The sequence below is a fragment of the Neomonachus schauinslandi genome, chromosome 14 (assembly GCF_002201575.2).
Source record: "Neomonachus schauinslandi chromosome 14, ASM220157v2, whole genome shotgun sequence".
Lineage (NCBI taxonomy): Eukaryota > Metazoa > Chordata > Mammalia > Carnivora > Phocidae > Neomonachus > Neomonachus schauinslandi.
The window spans coordinates 52,444,048-52,463,093 of NC_058416.1; the positions used below are offsets into that span (position 1 = coordinate 52,444,048).

The 19,046-nt window shown below is 53.6% G+C and overlaps 2 protein-coding genes across 2 annotated transcripts in view; one reads left to right on the forward strand and one right to left on the reverse strand.

Annotated features, from left to right (window-relative positions):
• Positions 1–8,811, forward strand: part of EMILIN2 (elastin microfibril interfacer 2) — a 51,203-nt gene extending 42,392 nt beyond the window's left edge. Inside the window, exons 5-8 of the mRNA XM_044921128.1 lie at positions 3,216–3,565; positions 4,820–4,852; positions 5,384–5,512; positions 8,474–8,811. Of these exons, the coding sequence (XP_044777063.1) occupies positions 3,216–3,565; positions 4,820–4,852; positions 5,384–5,512; positions 8,474–8,811 (850 nt within the window). The remainder of the gene's footprint in view (positions 1–3,215; positions 3,566–4,819; positions 4,853–5,383; positions 5,513–8,473) is intronic.
• Positions 8,812–12,121: 3,310 nt separating this feature from the next.
• Positions 12,122–19,046, reverse strand: part of LPIN2 (lipin 2) — a 61,706-nt gene continuing 54,781 nt past the window's right edge. The window contains exons 15-20 of the mRNA XM_021686042.1: positions 18,851–18,999; positions 18,209–18,295; positions 16,889–17,041; positions 16,381–16,495; positions 15,634–15,737; positions 12,122–15,305 (exon numbers count right to left, since the gene is read on the reverse strand). Coding sequence (XP_021541717.1) covers positions 15,161–15,305; positions 15,634–15,737; positions 16,381–16,495; positions 16,889–17,041; positions 18,209–18,295; positions 18,851–18,999 — 753 coding nt within the window. The 3' untranslated portion in view covers positions 12,122–15,160. The remainder of the gene's footprint in view (positions 15,306–15,633; positions 15,738–16,380; positions 16,496–16,888; positions 17,042–18,208; positions 18,296–18,850; positions 19,000–19,046) is intronic.

Here is a 19,046-nt window from a genome sequence, read left to right on the forward strand (position 1 = left end):
GTCTCCAGGAGACCAGGTCAGGTGTTCTACAGGGTCTCGCCGCCCTGGCAGCCTCGAGCATGCCTGCGGTGCTCCACTCTGGGGGGGGGGCCCTTGGGCCTTGTCCGCCAGCCGAGCGGCTGTGGGGAGCCTGAGCAGCCCCTTCCTGCGGCCCACGCTGGCGGTTAGCTGCGAAGACTTGGTGGGCATCCTGTGGGCGTTTGGAGGCCCGATGGCCACCTGTAAGGTGATTGCAGGGTTGCAGGCTTCCTGGCAGGCTGGCTGCCCCCTCTGCCGGGCGCCCCACACAGTGCCCCGCTCCCACGGGCACCTGGTTCGGTCTGGTTAGCAGGAGGGGGCCGCGGAGCTGGCCCGCTGAGCAGACCGGGCAGATGAGGCAGGAGGGGTCCGTGGCCTTCCCGCAGCCGGGGCCCCGACTCCAGCACCGGAGGCCAGCGTCCGACCCCCACGGCCTCTGCTTCTGTAACAGACACCACCTAAGGGCCCTCCTTCCTGCAGTCTCCCCCCCACCATGCAGCAGGCCTCCCTTTGGTGTTCCCTGGTGGCCGCAGGACACAGACACAGCCCGGACTCCTGTCCGCCCAGCTGGGGCGCAAAGCGGCCGCAGGACACCAGTTCTTAGCACATCAGCTCACGGGTTCCTGGGGATTTGCTTCCGCAGGTCTTCACTTTCGTGAAGTCAGAATTCTAGAGGGGCAGGAGTGGCCTTTGGTAGTCGGGTACCAGGCCGTCCGCAGAAGGTGGGGTGCTGCCAGCCGGCTGGGGCGGCCTGGGGCCACAAGGGCAGATCAGGACTGGAGCCTGGAGCGGTTCCCCGGCCCGCGGCGGTGCACATGGGGCCCGCGGCGGCCCTTCCTATGCCGCTGTCAGGTTAGACGCCCGGGGCAGCAACACTGGGCTCTTCGGGACAACTCAGTTCAAATGGTCACTCTCTGAATTAGAAACACATGTTGAGCTCAGAAAGACATCCACTGCCAGGAGTGATCTCTCCAGAATGAGCAAAATGCTGTCCAGTCTTTGTTACAACTTTGTAATAAATGTATATGCATTGGAAACACTACGTGATACCGTGATGCTGGAGAGCGAGCATGAGCTGGGTGGGGGGGGGGGGGGCGGGCTGGGGAAATGACTGGACCCAGGGCGGCTCTCTCCTTACTGTCCTGGCTGAGACGCCTCGGAGCAGTCAGTTGCCCACAGCAGGCCTGGGTGTCCTCCCCAAGGAGATTAGTGGAGGATATTTGTTCCAAGGGGTACACTTGTGCATTCTTTGCCTTCTGCTCGGTGTGGCAAGCCTGGGTGTTGAGGGAGTGGTGGCTATAAAAGAGCTGTCGCTGTCTCTGAGGACCAGCATTGCCCTTGGTGACAATGAGTTTTGGGCAGAATTCAGGTACCTAATGCAATGGCTGGCAGGAGTTAGAGTGCGGCCCATAGTATCTTCCAGCCTTCGTTCATTCACCAAACACTTAAATGTCTCAATGTCAGGTGCCGGGCTCTGTGCCAAACCCTGAGGATAAAAGATTATTAAAATGTGTCCTGAACGGCTCATTATCCAGCATGACAGGAACAATACAAACAGATTGAAAGAGACTAAAACAAGTCATCCAACTAATGAAAAGAACTCTGAAGAAACACACAATGTAAGAAAACAAACATGTAACACCCTTAAAGAGCCTTCTTTCTTTTTGGAGGCTTTCCTTGCACACCATGGGATCTTGACCATGGTTCATGTGTAAAGGTGAGGCACTGGGTAAGATTTCATGTGGGGGGCTTCATTATGGGGCCAGTTTGAAGATTCTCCCCTTCTCCAACCTAAGCTATAATAAGTGTCCTGGGAGCGAAGCAGGAAAAGGGGGTTGGGAGCCTCCTAATGCAGCGGGCAGACTTTGTGTTTCCAGACTGTTCTCTCACTCCTGTCCTCCATTGTGGCTGATGTCCCCATGTCTGCAGTCCCTCTGCCTCAGCTTCTGTCTAACCCAACACTTCTCAACCAGGGTTCTGAAAGAGAACTGAGGCCTGACGCTGTTCCATTGAGTGATGCGAATTCTCTTCTCTGTATCTAAGTATTAGCTCTGTATTATCCTTAGTGTGACTGAGAAAGTGGTGAATCATTTTCCGTAGGGCTTAATTCTCTCATGGAGCACTGGTCAGTCCCTTTGGGGCTGGAGGTGGGTGAGCTACGTGGCTCTTTGGTGGACGCAGAGCACGTGTACGATCACCACAGTTACCTTGGTGAGTTTGAAAAGGAGACAGTGGGTCCAGATGCGATCACTGATCACTGTGTAGCTCCGGGACTTGGGCCCTGCAGGTACCATACAGACTGCAGAGGTGGGTGGGGCTGGAGGCTGCTATCTGCCATTCCTGGTTATTTTTAGATGCCTCTTGGACCCTCAGGAAGCCTTCCTGGAAGCCTGCCTGGTTCCAGGAATGTACTCATAGGAGGAAGGGCTGGTTGCTTCCTGGTGTGTCACAGCGCCATCCCCCGAGGGCAGGGAAATGTGAATCAGAAGTTTCCTCCGGTGGACTTCCCCTCAGTTGGTGAGCTTAAGGCTGTGGCAAGAGGCGCAGGGTGTTTCTGCTCCTTTGGGGCCTGTGCCTGCTGCAGAGGGTCCTTAAGCTCCCTGACGCCTGCTGGGGTCACTGTGGCATCTGCGTTCGGCAGGGCTTTGGCTTGTGGAACCATCCAGTGACCCCCAGACTTGCCGGTTTGAGAGAACATAAGGTGGTTGGGGGCAGCAGGTCCCATTCAGTAATTCGTGATAGACCTGTGGTATCATCATGTGGTGAAATCCGAAGTTTTAGTGCTGGGGCCAAGAATGGTGCTGTTCTGGGGAGGCAACCATTGTGTGGAAAGGCTGAAAATCCTCCCACCTCCCCTGGCCACTGTGCAGGGGTCCCCAGTGACCTCACCAGCTCCTGGGTGACTTGAGGGCAGCCTGCCCCATGGCCCATCTTCTGAAGCTGTGAGGCATGCTGTGCCCCCGCTCTGGTGGATGCACTGGGCTCGCCAGGCCCATGCCCAGGACGCTGCTGATGCACAAGCACATACCTTCCCAGGGAGCCGAGCCCATCAGGTCTCACCCAGGGGCCTGGGGCTGAGCTGTCGAGTCTGAGGTTCTTAACCTTTCTCTCCACTTTCCAAATGCTCAGCCGAGGAGCCCTCAGAAGCACTGCCGCCCCCCCCCGCCCCGAGGAAAGACCCTGCAGTTGCCTGGAAGGCCCTCCCACCCAGCTCTGGAGGAGGCCCCCACGGAGGCCTCTCATCCCAAGCCGACCCCTCTGCCGACACCGAGCGCTCCCCTGCTTCCTGAGGACCCCAGAAGACGGCCACACACGGGCCAGTGGCCTGTCCTGCCCAAGAGACCCCCGCAGCCACTGCCCCCGCCAACACGGCCGGGCTGGACAGGGATGCCCTACTTGCCCGGCTCCACGGGGGTCATTATGGAGACTGGAGAGGCCGGGCCTCCGGGGAGGATGGGCGTGTCGGGGAGGGGCCTGCCCCAAGGAGTGGACGGCCAGACTGGGCAGGGGCCCATCCCCAGCGCCGAAGGCTTCGCGGGAGCACCAGGTAGGGCCCCCATGGCTGGGCACATCTGAGTTGGGGGCGGGGGGCATTGTGAGAATATATGGAGGGTCAGCCTGAGCCTTAGGGGGTCTGCTGCAGGGTCTTTCCGGGTGCAAGTTCCAAAAAAGAGCTCTTCAGAGGTGCTGAGGGATGAGTTCATGCTAATCGAGCCCCCAGAGGCTGGGGCACCCCCAGGGTTAGTGCAGTAAACATCTCGTCCCAGTTCCAGTAGGAAAGTGTACCTAGGAGACCAGTGTGGACTGGGAGCCTCCGCAGCAGCAGAGAACACTGCCCCTCAGAGTGGGTGGGCCAGAAGGTTCTGGCTCAAATCTCAGCCATGTGACCACAGGCTTTGGGGCCTGGGGCAGCTTCGTAACCCCTGGAAAGCTCAGCTCCTTCACAGGCAAAGTGGGGGTAATAGTGGGAGCTTTGGGGGCAGCTCTGAGGGTGATGGAGAAAAGCCTCATTCAGCACTTGGCCAGGAAGGGCTACTTGCGAGTTGTTCAGGGCAAGGCAGGAGGGAGAAGAAAAAGGGAGCGAGCAGGTGTGGGACCCCTGCTGCGTGCCAGGGACTGAATCAGGTGCTGGGGCTGCTGTAGCTGTCCTGACGGCGCTGTGCAGTCCAGAGTAGTCCTGTTTAACACGTGCGGGAACGGAGGCTCGGGGCGGGGACAGGTAAGCGGAGGGTGCTGCATAGGACAGTGCAAAGCGGAGCAGGCTGACCCCAGCCGGAAGGGGCTGGCGCACCCGGGGACCCTGAAGCGCCGTGGCTGCCAGGCAGGCGGGGTCCGTGCCGGAGACACAGGGAAGCACGGTGCTTGGTTCCTGCTCAGCCACCCCAAGCTGCAGCCATCACAGCTCTCCCCCAGGCGACTATGCCTGTCCGGAGAGGACGCTTCCTCTCCTGGCCGTGCCAGGCATTACTACGGCTGTCTGTACCGCCTCTCCTGCCGTTTGGCCCTTTGTCCATCCGCGCTTCCGCCCCCAACCCATCCATGCAGTCACGCCGCAAGCACCGTCCAGCCTCCTCTTTCTCTTCCTCCGCCAGCCAGCTTGCCCTTAGGGCTCTTCTCTGGTCGGGAAAAGCGGGCCACTGAGGAAGCAGGCACCGCGGGGGCACAGCTGTGCCTCTCCTTCTGGGAAGGCAGCTTGCCGGGGGCGGGGGGTGCTTGTTTGGTCTATTTAAAGAAATAGCGTGAGGAGCAGGGAGAAAAAGCGGGGCTCCTGTTTGACATTCGACCCCATTTTGTTTTTCAGGATACCCCAACTCCCCTCCGGTAGCCTCCCCAGGTACGTGTGCTGGGGGACCAGGCCGCCTCTGCCCCTCCCCGGCGGCGTGTCCCGTGTGCTCCCTCTGGGCTGTTAGTGTGGGTGGAAGCCGGGGTCCACCAGCTGAGGGGGAGACCGCCGCCTACTGGACTGACCTCCCCGCTGCCAAGATTTGCTCCTCAGAGAGGGTCAGGGTCATGCCCGAGACAAGGACTTGCCCTCACACCTCAGCCAGCTCGCGGAGTTGGCCGAGAGGCTCACCGGCCGGGTCTCTGCCTGGTGCCGCGCCCAGCTTCCCGGTTCCCCACCCTGCGCACGTGCGGGTGTCGGGGGCTCAGGGTGGGCACGGGGTCACACAGCTTCTCACACGTGCATGCGGCCTCGCGTGTCCACCCCCGGCCAGTGCGCGTCCCACTGCGCGTCTCACGGGCTTTACCACCTTAAGGCGGAAGAGTACGGCTGAGGCTGCCTGTCCAGCCTGGCACACAGGCCTCAGTGCTCCAGGCCCTGCCCTCTAACCCCTGCGAATGTTCCACGTCCTCTCGGCTCCAGGGGTTCCAGTGCCTTCTCTGGTGTCTTTCTCTGCGGGGCTCACTCAGAAGCCTTTCCCCAGCGACGGCGGCGTCGTCCTCTTTAACAAAGTGCTGGTGAACGACGGAGATGTGTACAACCCCAACACCGGTAAGCTCGGAGACCGTGCGCTGTCTCCCAACGCCAGTGGGGCCCCCGGTCCCGTCTGCTTCCCCGGGGCCTGTGGGTGGGTTGGGGGCGCCACGCTGGAGGAGATCCCTGGGCAGCTGCGGGCGCGTGAGGGACCAGCTGGCCCCTGGCGCTCTTCCCCACTTGGTGGGGTTTGATGGAGGTTTCCAGCTCACAGGCTGCAGGGTGGGTGGGTGTGCGGTGACATTTTCTAGTCATGAGATCAGCATACCAGCCCTCGGCACTTGCCATGGGAAGCGCCTTTCCACTTGTTGGTGGAGGTCGTGGAGCTCTGCCCACCACAGTTACTGCGCCCTGGCCACCCCCAGCTGTCCCTCCATGCCAGCGAGAGGCCTTTTTCAGTGTCCTGTTGTCCTCACACCGAGACAGGACAGACGGGACACCAACCCCCTGCCCTGTCTCCTTCAGAAGCTTGTTTATGAACAGAGCCGAGAAAGGGGACAGCATTCCTTCCAGAAGGGGCCAGACCCTGCTTGTGGGGTCTCCTGCTCTGGAACAGAACGACTTCAGTTGTGGGCCTGGGTTCTGCCTGTGGCAACTGTGTTGTTCCCCAGCCCCTGACGAGAGTGAGGACCAAGGTCACCTCAGGTTCCTGCGGTGTAAGCTTCCTCCTTTCCATCACACCTGAGCCTGGGCTTCTGTCCATCTTTGTCCCCGGAGACTGGAGTCAGAGCCTTCCTGAGAGGCCAGACACGGGCATCTTGTCCCCCATATGAAGGGAAGGCGGGTCAGGGCCCCCCTTACCTGCCGAGCCCCTGGGCAGCACGGAGGGCAGTACAGCTCCAGGTGGGCCCGGGGCAGGTCAGGGCAGAGCCCCACCGCAGGTGCTGAGGGCCCACGCAGCTGGGCGGCCTTTCCCGAGTAGCCCCCAGAGTCTGAGAAGCCGGTCTCTGAGCCCATCAAGCGCCAGCGTGCTGAGGTGCCCACACGGGTCCTCGCCCAGGAGCTACATGGGTGTGACGGCAGGTGGGAGTTGAGGGAGGTTACGGGATTCCTTCTCAGCAGAGTTTTTAGCCCTCACCCTCATGTCTGCCCTGCATGGCCATCTAATAAATCCCACAGTGGTTCTTAAGTTTTAGTGAGCATAAAAATAACCTGCAGAGCTTGAAAAAAATGGAACTCAAGTATCCTCCAGGCCAGTTGAAGTCAAGCGCAGGACTCTTTTTTTTTTTCTTTTAAAGATTTTGAGTGAGCGAGCATGAGGGGAGGCGCAGAAGGAGAAGCAGACTCCCCGCTGAACAGGGAGCCCAACATGGGGCTCGATCCCAGGACCCCGAGATCATGATCTGAGCCAAAGGCAGACATTTAACCAACTGAGCCACCCAGGCGCCCCAGGACTCTACAGTTTTAACCTGCTCTTGAGCCACAGAGGCAGGCCGGGGTGCAAGAAGTGCCTTTGCTTTCAGGGACCTTTATTTTCTACTCAAATGCAGCCTCCTTCTGGAGCCCTCACTCCATGCTGCCTCGGTGGTGGGGATAGCTTGTCCACCCTGACAGGTCAGGTGGTCTTGGCAAGAAGGGACGGTGGCACATTTCTGGCACATTCCAGGATGCCTAGCCCAGGACTGTATTCTCTCGTTGAGCAGGTCCTCAGTAAAGGAAATTCTGGGGGACCCTGAGTGTGGACTCAGCACAGGCAGTCTCTAAGTGAGGAAAGAGGCCATGGGCCCGGAGTGCTGGGACCAGGTCTGTTTTCAGGGTCCAGGTGCCTCTCAGGAAGACTGTGGAGCTTCAGATTACTCACCATTACAAGCTGGGGAAGAGAGCAGGGTGGCCTGGCATTTTCTATTTTTCAGGGCAGATGAAGACCCAGCCTCTGAGATTCCTTCTCAGCTCCTGGGCCCTCCATTCTGTCACTCTTGGCCTGTGGTCAGCGTCCATGTCTAGCTCCCTTCCCACAGCCCAGGGGAAGTGGCTGCTGCAAGCATTTGGTGCGGGCTCCGACCTCGTCTGGCTTTGGGGCCAGTTGTCGCTTTGCAAATGGTCCATCTACAAATCTAGCTCCTCTTTCTCATGCCATCTCCTTACCTCCGAGCACTGCTTCCCCAGGCCCAGAACCTGTGGGACATTGGCTCAATGAATGCCAGCTTATTTCTGGCCATAAATGGATGCCACCTGTATACTGGTCCAAGACAAGGAGCCTGGCTCTTCTGCATGAGGACTGGCTGTGGTCTCTCCCACAAGCTTTGTGGCTTCTTTTTGGCCCCGTGTGCTCAGGAAGCAACTCAAACATTTCGTAGATTCTGTGCCCAGCACACACATTGTGAGGCTTATTCTAAGTGGGTCTTGGGGTGCTTTCCATGCTGGAGAAAACTCCCAAATGGCAACCAGAATCCGGGCAGCTGGTGCCGCCCCACTAAACCTTAGGGGAGGTAGGAGCGGGCCCCGGGCTGGGCCCCAGCCCTGAGTCTTGCTGCCGGTGCTGCACACACAGCACGGCGAAGGCGGGTATGCCGTGCTGCCGGGAATGTTAGAGGGCCTGAGCTCTCTTCCAGCAAGGCTGGCTAGTTCTCTCCCTGCACAACTGCGGGGGGCAAGTTCTTCTGAGGGCTGCTCTGGGTGGAGGTGAGTTACGGTGATCGTACCACATGCTGGGGGTTTGGCAGTATTTGTCCTCTTCTGGAGGTTACAAGCAGAAGACGGGGTCTCACCGTGAGGATTGGGTTTGTTGCAAAGGGCAGTGCCAGGTAAGGGGGTCTGTCGGTGGGTGGGCGTAGGGCAGGTTCAAGTACAGAAAGGGGCCACCTCCCTTCAGATCAGCCTGCCTTCTATGGGTCAGGTGACCAACTCTCCCGGTTTGTCTCCCGGGACAGTCCTGGAAAAACAGATCGTTAGTCTCCCAAATCTGGGTTAACGGACAACCTGTCCCAAAGATGCAGGGATGGTGTCCCGGGACACGAGTGTCTGCCTTCCTCCTCCCAGGCATCTTCACGGCTCCGTATGATGGGCGCTACCTGATCACGGCCACCCTCACTCCTGAGAGGGACGCGTACGTGGAGGCTGTCCTGTCGGTCTCCAATGCCAGTGTGGCCCAGCTGCACACGGCCGGCTACAAGAGGGAGTTCCTGGAATACCACCGGCCCCAGGGGGCTCTGCACACTTGTGGGGGCCCGGGGGCGTTCCACCTCGTCATGCACTTGAAGGCAGGAGATGGTGTCAACATCGTGGTGACTGGGGGCCGGTTGGCTCACACGGACTTTGATGAAATGTACTCCACGTTTAGTGGGGTTTTCTTATATCCTTTCCTTTCTCACCTCTAGGGTGGCTGGGGAAAGGTACTGGGAAAGAGTCGTAAGAACTGGGAAGCTTTAATATATGCAGTTTCTGATGTATGTAACTGGAGCACTGGTCTAGTCTTCTGTGAACATCCCAACCCCTCCCCCGAGATTCAGGCCTGACGTGGCTGCCGAGGCCACATACCTGAGTGTTCCCCGGCAGGTGGCGAGGACACATGTGCCTGACGGGGCCATGGCCTGCTGTCGTTGCACCCAGCTACCTGAGGAGCGGGGTCCTCCCTCCCCTGCAGCCCCCAGCGTTGGTGCCGCATTGGCAGGAGCTCTGCTCCAGGGGCCTGAGTGGGGCCGATCAGGTGCCCACTGCAGAGCGCGACCTGCTGCTGGAGGAGGGAGAGCTGCTGGGCTACAGGGCGGAGGGGATGAGGGCAGGCCAGGCGGTGCTGATGGCCACAGTCTATTCACAGCGCCTGCAGGAGAAGGTTAAACACTCAAGTGCTGAAGCCACACGTGCCACCACAGAGACCCGGGGGCAAGGTGCAGGCTGGCCTGGGCTGGCTCCGCCTCGCGCTCCAGGCCCTGGCCCAGCGGTGCAGGCAGGCTGGGAGACTGTGCAGCCTGGGGGGCTCCTTGAATGATGTGTACATGTGAAGTGCAAAGACAGGGAGTGTCAATAAAAATGTAAAACCACTTCAAGTTATTGAAGTCTGGTGCCTTCTGGATTGAGAAGTGTTGCTAAAAACAAACTGCAGAAAGGTAATTGACTTTTTTAAATGGCTGTAGAAAGCAAGCTTGTATAAATCAATCTCAACCATGTAATTGTTACCCCTCACTATGCAAGCTACACACTTGGGTTTTGTTTTTTTTGTTTTTTGCTTATGAAAAAACCAGATGTGCTTGGAGGTCAAGGCCCCCCCTGTGATCCCCACAGCTAAAGAGGGGCTCCTCCAGGGGATGCTTAAAATTCTCATCTAATCAGCAGCTGCCCGAGCTAATGAGCTTGCTCGCTGCACAGCTCACAGCAGATGCGGCTTTGACTCTCAGGTTCCCAGGCAACAAGAGGCCCAACATAAAACTGATCACACTAAAAGCTGAGATCATCGGAGAAAAGCAGGAATCTTCCCATGGAGAGCACGTTCTGTTCCAGGGAAGCCCAGGCACGTTGCTCCTTTATCAGCAGCCAAAGAAACCTCTAGGACACAAGACCCTTAGCTTCAGATGGTCCCTGCTCATCAGGTTGGTAAAATCTGTTGGCCAATCAAGTGCCCCTGGGGAGGCAAGTCCCCCTAGAGCCCCAGGGAAAGATGCGGATCAGAGAAACAAGTTTCCTGGGCCTGAAATCAAGCCACTGGATACTCTTATGCTATAAAAAATGCTGTGAGTTTCCAGGATGGCTCGCAAATGAGGTAACAGAGTGGCCACTGGACAGTTCAGACAGGAGCCTACTTTCTCATTCCCTTGCCCCAGGTAGGGAGAAGTGACCAAGAACCGCCAGTTTGTGGTTTTAGGACTTTAAAATCCGGATCGCTCTGACCAGGAGTTGGTGGGGGGGGGGGGGGGGGGGCCTTCTCTTCCCCTGTTTCAACAGCTGGGGAATTGGCTAAAGGTGGCTGTTAAGAGTCTGTGTGCCCTAGAAATGACTTATGGGGAAAAACCCCAATGCAGTGGAACATTTTCAGGAAAACCCAGTTGGCACATGTACCTACTTTAGCCCTCACACTCCCTATAAAGACCTTACTCAGTGCCAAAGGGGACAAATGCTCAACAGCCAGAAAGGCAGGGGCCAGAGAAGGGAGACAGTGACTGTTCTTTCTGCTCTCTGGATGGTTCTCTAGAGCACTGAGTGAAGTTTGGTCCTCCTCTCTCAGTGCACCCTCCTTTACTGAAAAAGGTGAATTTCAGCTCTGTGTATCCAAGATTGGTAAGGTAAACTAAGTCTAATAACAGCAGCTCCTGCGTTTACTTCAAGATAAAACAGAATGAAAGCTAGATCAGGGCTCCTTCATAAGATGGCATCTTTCAAAAGGGAAAGGCCATCCTTCGTAGAGAGAAAACGCAAGGTCAGCTGAGCTCAGGACTCCAGGAGCTCTGGAGCAGTCCCTTCCAGGGGTCCACCACAGGCCTATAAGCTATGTGCCTGCAAGTCAGGCGTATGGACCCCGCCCAGGACACAACTTCTCAAAGACACTGTTGCTGAGAAAAAGGTCAGGGCACTAATGCACAGACAGGACTGGGACATTTTCTTCTCCCCCACATGTAACATTAGCAAAAGGACTCATTTAAATGATGAACAACAAAACAATACCAGCATTAAACAATGCAAATCAATGCACACCGCACTGGCAATTATTTCCATGGTAGCGCATTAATCGAGCTTTCCTCAGTGGCCCTATCATCTTTCCTATGGTTTCATGTCCTTCTGCTTCGCCTTGACGTGAGCACAGGGTGAGGGGACCGGGGGTCTTCGGGGTGTACGTAGTGGTTTCTCACAACTGGTTTGAAAGGAGTGTTTGTAGGGGGACAGACCCAATCCACACTTGAAGATCTACAACATGCCTTCACATACACCCAGTTTCTGAACGTTTCCTTCTTCCCCTACACTGTCCTATCAAGGAAAGGAAAAAGGCAGACTCCACTCTTATGAGCTGCAGGGATGAGCCCTTACTGCTCCACCCCCAAGCACTGGAAGCCAGCTCCTTCCAGTCAATGTCCCTCTGAGTGTGTCCTTTCTATTCCCTACGTATACCCCAAAGACCCCCGGTCCCTGTGCTCACATCAAGGCGAAGCAGAAGGACATGACAAGCTTTCCCATACTTGAAGGTAGGCTCTCAAGGAGGGCTTTGGGATTCATGTCCAGCATATGCTGCATTTGGTAGAGCCCAGCAGTCTGAGGGGATGAGAAGATACTCATTTAAATAGTATGTGGGGTGTGCTTTTTGATCCAAGATCACTTTGACTCTCCTAGGATGATGAAAACCTCAGAACTGCTAAGTAGTACTCACCCGGAGGGAGGGTTTAATAAAAGGTGGGGTGGCAAAGGCTCTGAGCAGGCCTGCCGGGGGTACCCCTCACGGGCTGAGGGGAACCCAGCCTAGAGGATGCCAGTGAGAACACACCAGGAATTACATATGTATGAATGAATCATTCTCTGGCTGAACCTACAAAGCAAGAGAGGTTGGTTCCTGTGGGTGTAGCCTCACTTTTGGAGTCAGGTTTTATAAAAATAAGCACCAAAAAGAAGTCCTTTCTGTAGATGAATTTAAGTGTCAGCAAAGATCAAAATGCTAATTTATGGAAATTATCAGTTTCTGGCAAGAGTACAGAGAATATGGTTTAAATGTCCTCTGAAGGAAGGAGTCAAATGCATTCAGTTTACGTTTGTTTATTGTTGTAACATCTTGTTTTGAACATCAGACACTGCACCAAAATAGGAGCCATTTATCTTAGAATAACTGTCTTTGCCATGACTGAGAGTACTGTACTGATGTTTACAATTAATTTCTGACAACTTAAAACTTATTAGTGGAATTGCTAATAATCAAATACTTCATCATAGACTAAATGTAATTATTAAAACAACGAAGTTTCCCCCCTCCCTTTCTTACCTTCAAAACAAACCAAAAAAGTAGTTTTCACCTGGAAAGAGCACTTAAACAAAAACTCAATTTTTAACCGGTTTCATTAAACACAGCATGTTCTAAAACAGGAAAACAAGGCTTCCCAGAGTAAATAGGATACATAAAAAGATGCTAAAATTCCCTGGAAGAGTTTGTTTTCACCAACTAGCAAAAGGAGAAAGCATTTACTTTCTACTTATCTTTAAAGGTCTTGCCTGCACCTTTAAGAACATCGTCCCGAAGGGCCACGTGCACTCCTACGGGCACAGGCACTTTCTGGGCATTTAGCTAGTTGTTGTTCCTCAGCTGTTCTCCCTGTGACTGTTAGCAGCTTTCATTTTAGTACATCACACCAGTAAGTTTTTTCTTTTTCCAGTTGAAAACTATGCAGATGGTTTTAAGCACAGCAAACAGTCCTCACACACGGGGGCTAAGTGTGCATGCTCCGGGCCCACACGTGCCCTTCCTCACGCCTGCCAGGGACGCAGATGCCGACACCACAGCCAGACAAGCTTCAGCACGTGGGTATCAAGGCAAATACTCAAGTCAGGTTGAACTGGAGAGAGGGAAAGGGGCCAAGGCCATTGCACCAGTGGAACATCCGAGAGAATGACTTCAAAAAGCCCAATCTGCTTGCGATCACCCCGTGACCTCGCCCACCACCGAAAGCAACACGGGGCTAACGCTTCTTCATTAGCTCACCATTAGAAGGGTCTGTGTACAAACACACTCGAGAGTAACTCTTTCACAGAAAGAACAAATGTCATTTGTACCAAATGGCAATGGGTTTCAGCACAAACTTAATACTTCCATAACACTATAGTGAGAGTAATCATCCACTTTCAGCAAGAGGGACTCCTTCAAATAAGGAAAAAGATTCACGTTAATTAGCGAATATAGTACCCACTGGATCAATCTGCAGCAACAGAACGACAAAGTCTAGTGCTTACGGACACTGGGACAGAGGGACCAGCCACTGTCGGCACAGGGCTGGGAGACCCGGGCTCCTGGGTCGGACCTTCACGAGGCCCATACGTCCACAGAGAAGAGCTTATCAAGGAAAAGGAACTGTCTAATCAAAAAACTCTTTAAAAGACAACCTAAAGAGGACTACAGAAGGTCGAGAAGATTTCCGGTACCGCATGTGTGCAGAGAAGCCCTAGTAAGCTCAGGTTCAGTGCAGAAAGCTCATGTCCCTCCTGGAAAACAAGCGTGGAGAGGACACACGGGCGGCATCTCGGAGGCCACCAGCTGCACCGCTGCTCTACCAGGATTGTTAAGTCACTAACTGGGCAAGATCTCCCAGAAACATAACCTAGTTTGCCTAACCTACTGTACATAAATAAACTCTTTAAATGATTAGTCCTTGCACTATTGAAGGGGGGGGAAGGTTTGCACTGGAAGAAGCACGTGCTGGTCCTCTGGGAGCATGCGCCTCCACGTTCTGCCACTGAGAGCTGCCTTCGGGGGGCTCTACCACAGTCTCCACACCCAACAGCACGCGGAGAAATGGCCAAACTAAAGGGACTGCCAACTCTCCAATCTAGAAAAATAACCACCCCCATTTCTCCACCTTAGGTCAGTATTACTTGGGCAGGGCAAACTACAAGGAGAGCGAGGAGAGCACCGCAGTGCAAGTCCCGGGCAAGCGGAGGTGGGCACGGAAGCGGCCCCCAGCGGGCGCCTGGATCCACAGCTCCCGCTCTCTGCTCTGGGACCCGGCTGACCGCTTCCCTCCCAGCTAAGGCCTGTGTGTGTGTGGAAGCCTCCTCTCGGACAGTCCTCTGGATTCTAACACCGAGGTGACCGTCAACACCCAGGCTCTCAGTTCTGGAGGGGCTCACAGGGCAGACCCTCCCCTGGGGCTGTCTGCTTGGACCACCGTGACTCATTACAACCAGGCTGGGAGACTAAGCTGCAGGCAGAGGGACAGAGGAAAGGACTCTTCCAGGACCCCGCACAAGTACATATCTGCATTTCTAAGGCCTCCCTGAAAACAGAGCTGTTGCTTGTCGTCCAATCAACTCCCACCGTTAGTACTCTTCTTATGGGCACCAAGCTCATCCAGCAAGACCTGTCTGCCTGACTGGTCCAAGACAAGAACGTGATGATCTAAGGGGCTTTTCTTCCCCAGAAGCCCACGTCTGCGGGGCTGGGGTCAGTGGCCTGGGCCCCTGCCTGGAGCAGCCCACTGAGCAGACATCCTGTTTCATGGTGGCATGGAAGGAACAGCCCACGGAAGAAACATGCACACGTGGTTTGAACCAACATCACTAACTGGACCTTAGCAGCTCAGTGGACCCTGATCCCCTAAAGAAAGCCCTGGTTTTAGAGAGAAACACTCTCAACTGCCCAGTGGAAATTGTAACACTTTACTTTATACATGTTTTGGTCCCCTCTTATTTAGCTTTTTTTTTCCTTTTAAATTATTCAATTAAAGGAGCACCAGCACACACTTGACACAGCGCGTGTATGAGGACGACCAGTGATAGGAGCCCAGGCCTCCAACCGCAGGTCCGAGCTCCCCACCTGCCCAGGGCTCTGAGCGGCAACCCTGCCAGGCCCGAGAAGGGGAAGGAGGACAACGGTTCCGGTGCCAGGAACTCTCCCGGTGCCTGTTGGTGCCTGGCTGTCAACACGTGTCTTGTCCTGCACCTGTGGCTTGGAGCATAGCCCAGTGGCCTCTGTCCAGCAGAAGTGCTGGTCACCTTCCCTTGCTGTGAGGTGAGTGCCTGAGGACCTCCCTGGGAGGTGCTGCTTCATGCCAGGTCGTCCAGGTCCACTTGGGGGATCGGGTCTCGCCAGTAGCAGAAGGAGCTGAACTCCGGGCAGGGAAAGGCGGAATTCTGTTCCTTGTTGAGAAGCGGGAACACGTGCTCCACGAGCTCGCTCAGTCTGTGGTACCTAGAAGAGGTTGGGGAAGAACAGCACAAACGGTCACCCTGAAGTGACGTCAGAGCCCAGGACTATGCGCTGTGAAGCTACTGAGAGGCCTCAGAGCAAGGCGTCCATCCCTTCCTGGGGCACAGCCCTCCTCTTAGAAGTCTAGGATCGTCGGCGATCCTGGTACAGATGCTATTACAGAGAAGAAAACACCCAAGCAAAGAGGAAAGCCTCCAAAAGGCAGATGCAGTTCTGCTATTTCGAGGGGGGCCTGATCCTCAGACTCTCTCTGTCCCCAGCTTCACCCCCTGGCTGTGGGCGGTGGGCTGAGAAACAAGAACACACTTACGAGGACTTGTTTCCTTTGGTCCTTTCTTGTATTAATTCACCCTTGGGGTTCACAGTGAATATTCTGCAGTCTGGAACTCCCACTTGTGTGTAAGCATAGACATCCTGGACAAGAAAACATTAAATACGGTGATTACGAGAGAAGACATTGAGATGCTTCTCTGGTTCCTCGTGAGCCAGAAGAATCGCACAAGCAGGAGACGGTGTACGACAACATGTGGAGCTGGCGCAATGCAGCTCTGCCCCTGAAGCTGAGCTCTAGACAAACCCGAACTGAAGAGGGGAGCCAAACCCAAGGCCGCTAGAGTCAGAACCCTGGGTGCCTGGGGCCGCACTGCCTGCCAGAGGCCAGAGAGCAACAGCCCCTGCGTGCCTAGAACCAGGGGCCCCGTCTGTGTGCGGAAAGGCTGGGAAGCATCAGGGAAGGCTGAGTGCTCTCTGCGGTGGATCCAAGGACACGGCTTAGAAGCACTTAGAACAGGAGTCACAACTACCTGAGGAGATGGAATCAAAGCCACAGAAACAAAGTGCCCTTTCTCATACACCAAAACTCTAGGGCAGATGTCCACCTACAGGACCTCCCCAACTGCAGAAATTTAGAATAGAGATAATGAAAACCAATTCAGCAGAACATTCATTTTGCTTATACAACTGGTTTGAGAATCATGATGTGGCTGTACCCTAAAAAATACACTCCTCTGAATTTTACCCACCACATCTGAATGTGCAGCCCAGAGGAGACACTTACATTCGGACGGTTTCCAAAGGCAGCATAGAAGGGCTGCTTAGATGGGGCAAAGAGATTCTTGATATCATTTAGACACTCAATTTTGAACTTCTCTGGCTTCTTTTCTATCACTTCCCTGGGCAAAAAAAATACAAATACAATGACCAAATTCGAAATGGTAATTTTCCCTGGTGTGTGGTCCTGAAAATACTTTAGTTCTCACAATCATCTCTGAAAATCTTTTATAACTGGTATCTCTCTTTCCCCTTCTGTGCCAGTCAAGAAAGACTAAGATTCTGAGTGAGGGGTTGAGGGAAGGAGAAAACTTGACAGCTTGACTTTTTTGGATGTCTGACACAGACTGGGTGAGTTCAGAGTTAAAATGCTCTGGGGGAGCCCAAGAACCAAGAGATGCAGAAGCTTGGAATCACATACAAACCCTTACAATGAGTTTGACTTCCAACCTCCCCACCAATCAGACACCTTCCCCCAGTGTGAGTGGGCACGCAAGCGTGCACAGGAGAGGCACCTGTGGAAGGCAGAGAACAAGCTGCTGGGGGACAACATCAGAGGGCCCCGAGGTAAGATTGTGCCCTTGTCATTGACCCAGTGCAGGTAGCCTCGGGTCATGTCAGCCATGCCGATGGCACGAGCGGAGCAGTACAGAAACTTGTAGCCGTTCCTGAAAGAGAACATGTCCTACTTAAAAACATTCTTTGGCCAAAGTTAAAAAAAAAAAAAAAAAGCACTTTTTTTTTTTTGACATTTCATTTTATTTTTTAAAGATTTTACTTACTTATTTACTTGAGAGAGAGAGAAGGCCTACATGCACAAGCAGGTGGAGGGGCAGAGGGAGAGGGAGAAGTAGGCTCCCCGCTGAGCAGGGAGCCCAATGTGGGGCTCGATCCCAGGACCCTGGGATCATGACCTGAACTGAAGGCAGACGCCCAATTGACTGAACCATCCAGGTGCCCCAAAGCAGCACTATTCTTTTAAACGATTCAAATACATCAGGATGTATCGTATGGTGACTAATGTAACATAATAAAAATTTTTTTTAAAAAAAGATTCAAATACAGTTCCTTTCATTTATTGTGAAAATCAAATTCCTGAATTTAATAAGGACAGCAGTTAGGATTATAAGGATCTCAATTTTCCATGGAAAACACCATGGAGAAAAATAGAGATATATGCCACTAGGCATTTGCTAAATTTACAAGTATTGATATATCTTCAGCATCTAGTCCATGAAAGTCAGATTACAGAACAAAAATCTTGGACTATCTTTAAATTATCTGCCATAAAGGAAAGATGCAAAGGATCTTATTTATAAAGACAATTTGTAGAATGCAAACCACTCTGTAAGACAAGGAGCAAAATCACACCTGGGTAACAGACATAAAATTTTCCTATTATGGCATTCTCAACTAATGCTTAAGACACTGAGTCTTCAAATCAATCTTAACTCATACACATTATAGTCCACAAAGGCCAGATCTCTGTTTTCTCTGTTGCCCCAAAAGAGAGGACCACATGAGTGAAATACTTCCCCCATGCATGCATGTATTACCTACTCATTGAAATCAGATTAAAAAAACCCCGACTAATAAACCAAAAATGAAAATTGGCTCTCCTGTTAAATTAAAGCGAAGCACCTCCCCCCCCCAAGATAGCTAGAACTATAGATACAGGTAACGCCTACAACTCTGAGCACTGTGCAGCGGAGAGGAGACGACTGAGACATGTAACACAATGATTAGCACACAGCTCATGTTCCACAAATGGTGGCTGACGCTTTTCTTCGTGTGAGGCTACTCGAGCACGTGGACAAGTGGGACGGGATACCTACTCGTTGATGGAATGGTAGAGCTTTGCTATACCCTGATGAGTCCAGTCTTTACCCAGCTGTGGAAGAATCTGCCCTAAAGCATCAGACCTGAAAGGGTAGAAATAGGAAATGGTAACAGGAACAAAGCACACAAGGCCAAGTGTTTTCCTATTTAAATACCAGCTGCTAAAAACCATCCGGTAGAGGCAGGGTCGGGGGACAATCTAATCTACGAGGGCAACTTTGTCATGGCTTGTGCCACAGCGAGGCAGTCCCGTGCACACCCACCCACCGCGGAACTTCTGAAAGTAGAAGCCAGATGTTCATTTTCAGAGATAATTTACAATCACACATCCTCTTTTTTTCCTCCCTAATCGCAACACCTTCTTACTTTTTAAAATTTTAATGCCAGAACTTGGAGACCAAATAACTAAAGCTTTCCAAAAGTTATCTTCTATGTTAATTTGTATGCCTCCACCCATCTTCTCCATCCACAGAATGACCCTGTGTGTGACCACGTGTGACCTTAGCATGCAAGTCTCAGTGCAGAGAGTTTTAAAAACTTCCTGATGGAGGCCAAGGAGGGACCCCCCTGATCCCACCCCCCATTGCAGAGCAGCCTGCGCCTTGCCTGCTGCTGCCCATCATGGGCCCGTGGCTTACTTGGTTATCGTTCCATCAATATCAGAAATGATGACCTTGTCATTCCAGTTCCACAGGTAAATGGTTCCTGCACAGCGGCAGGTACCTTGATACTGGGTTGTAATACTAAACACAACATCATTTGGGCCATCTTGGAGCTTCAGTTTTGCCTTTTATAAAAAGTAAGAGAATAAAGAAAATCATAGAAGGATAATTT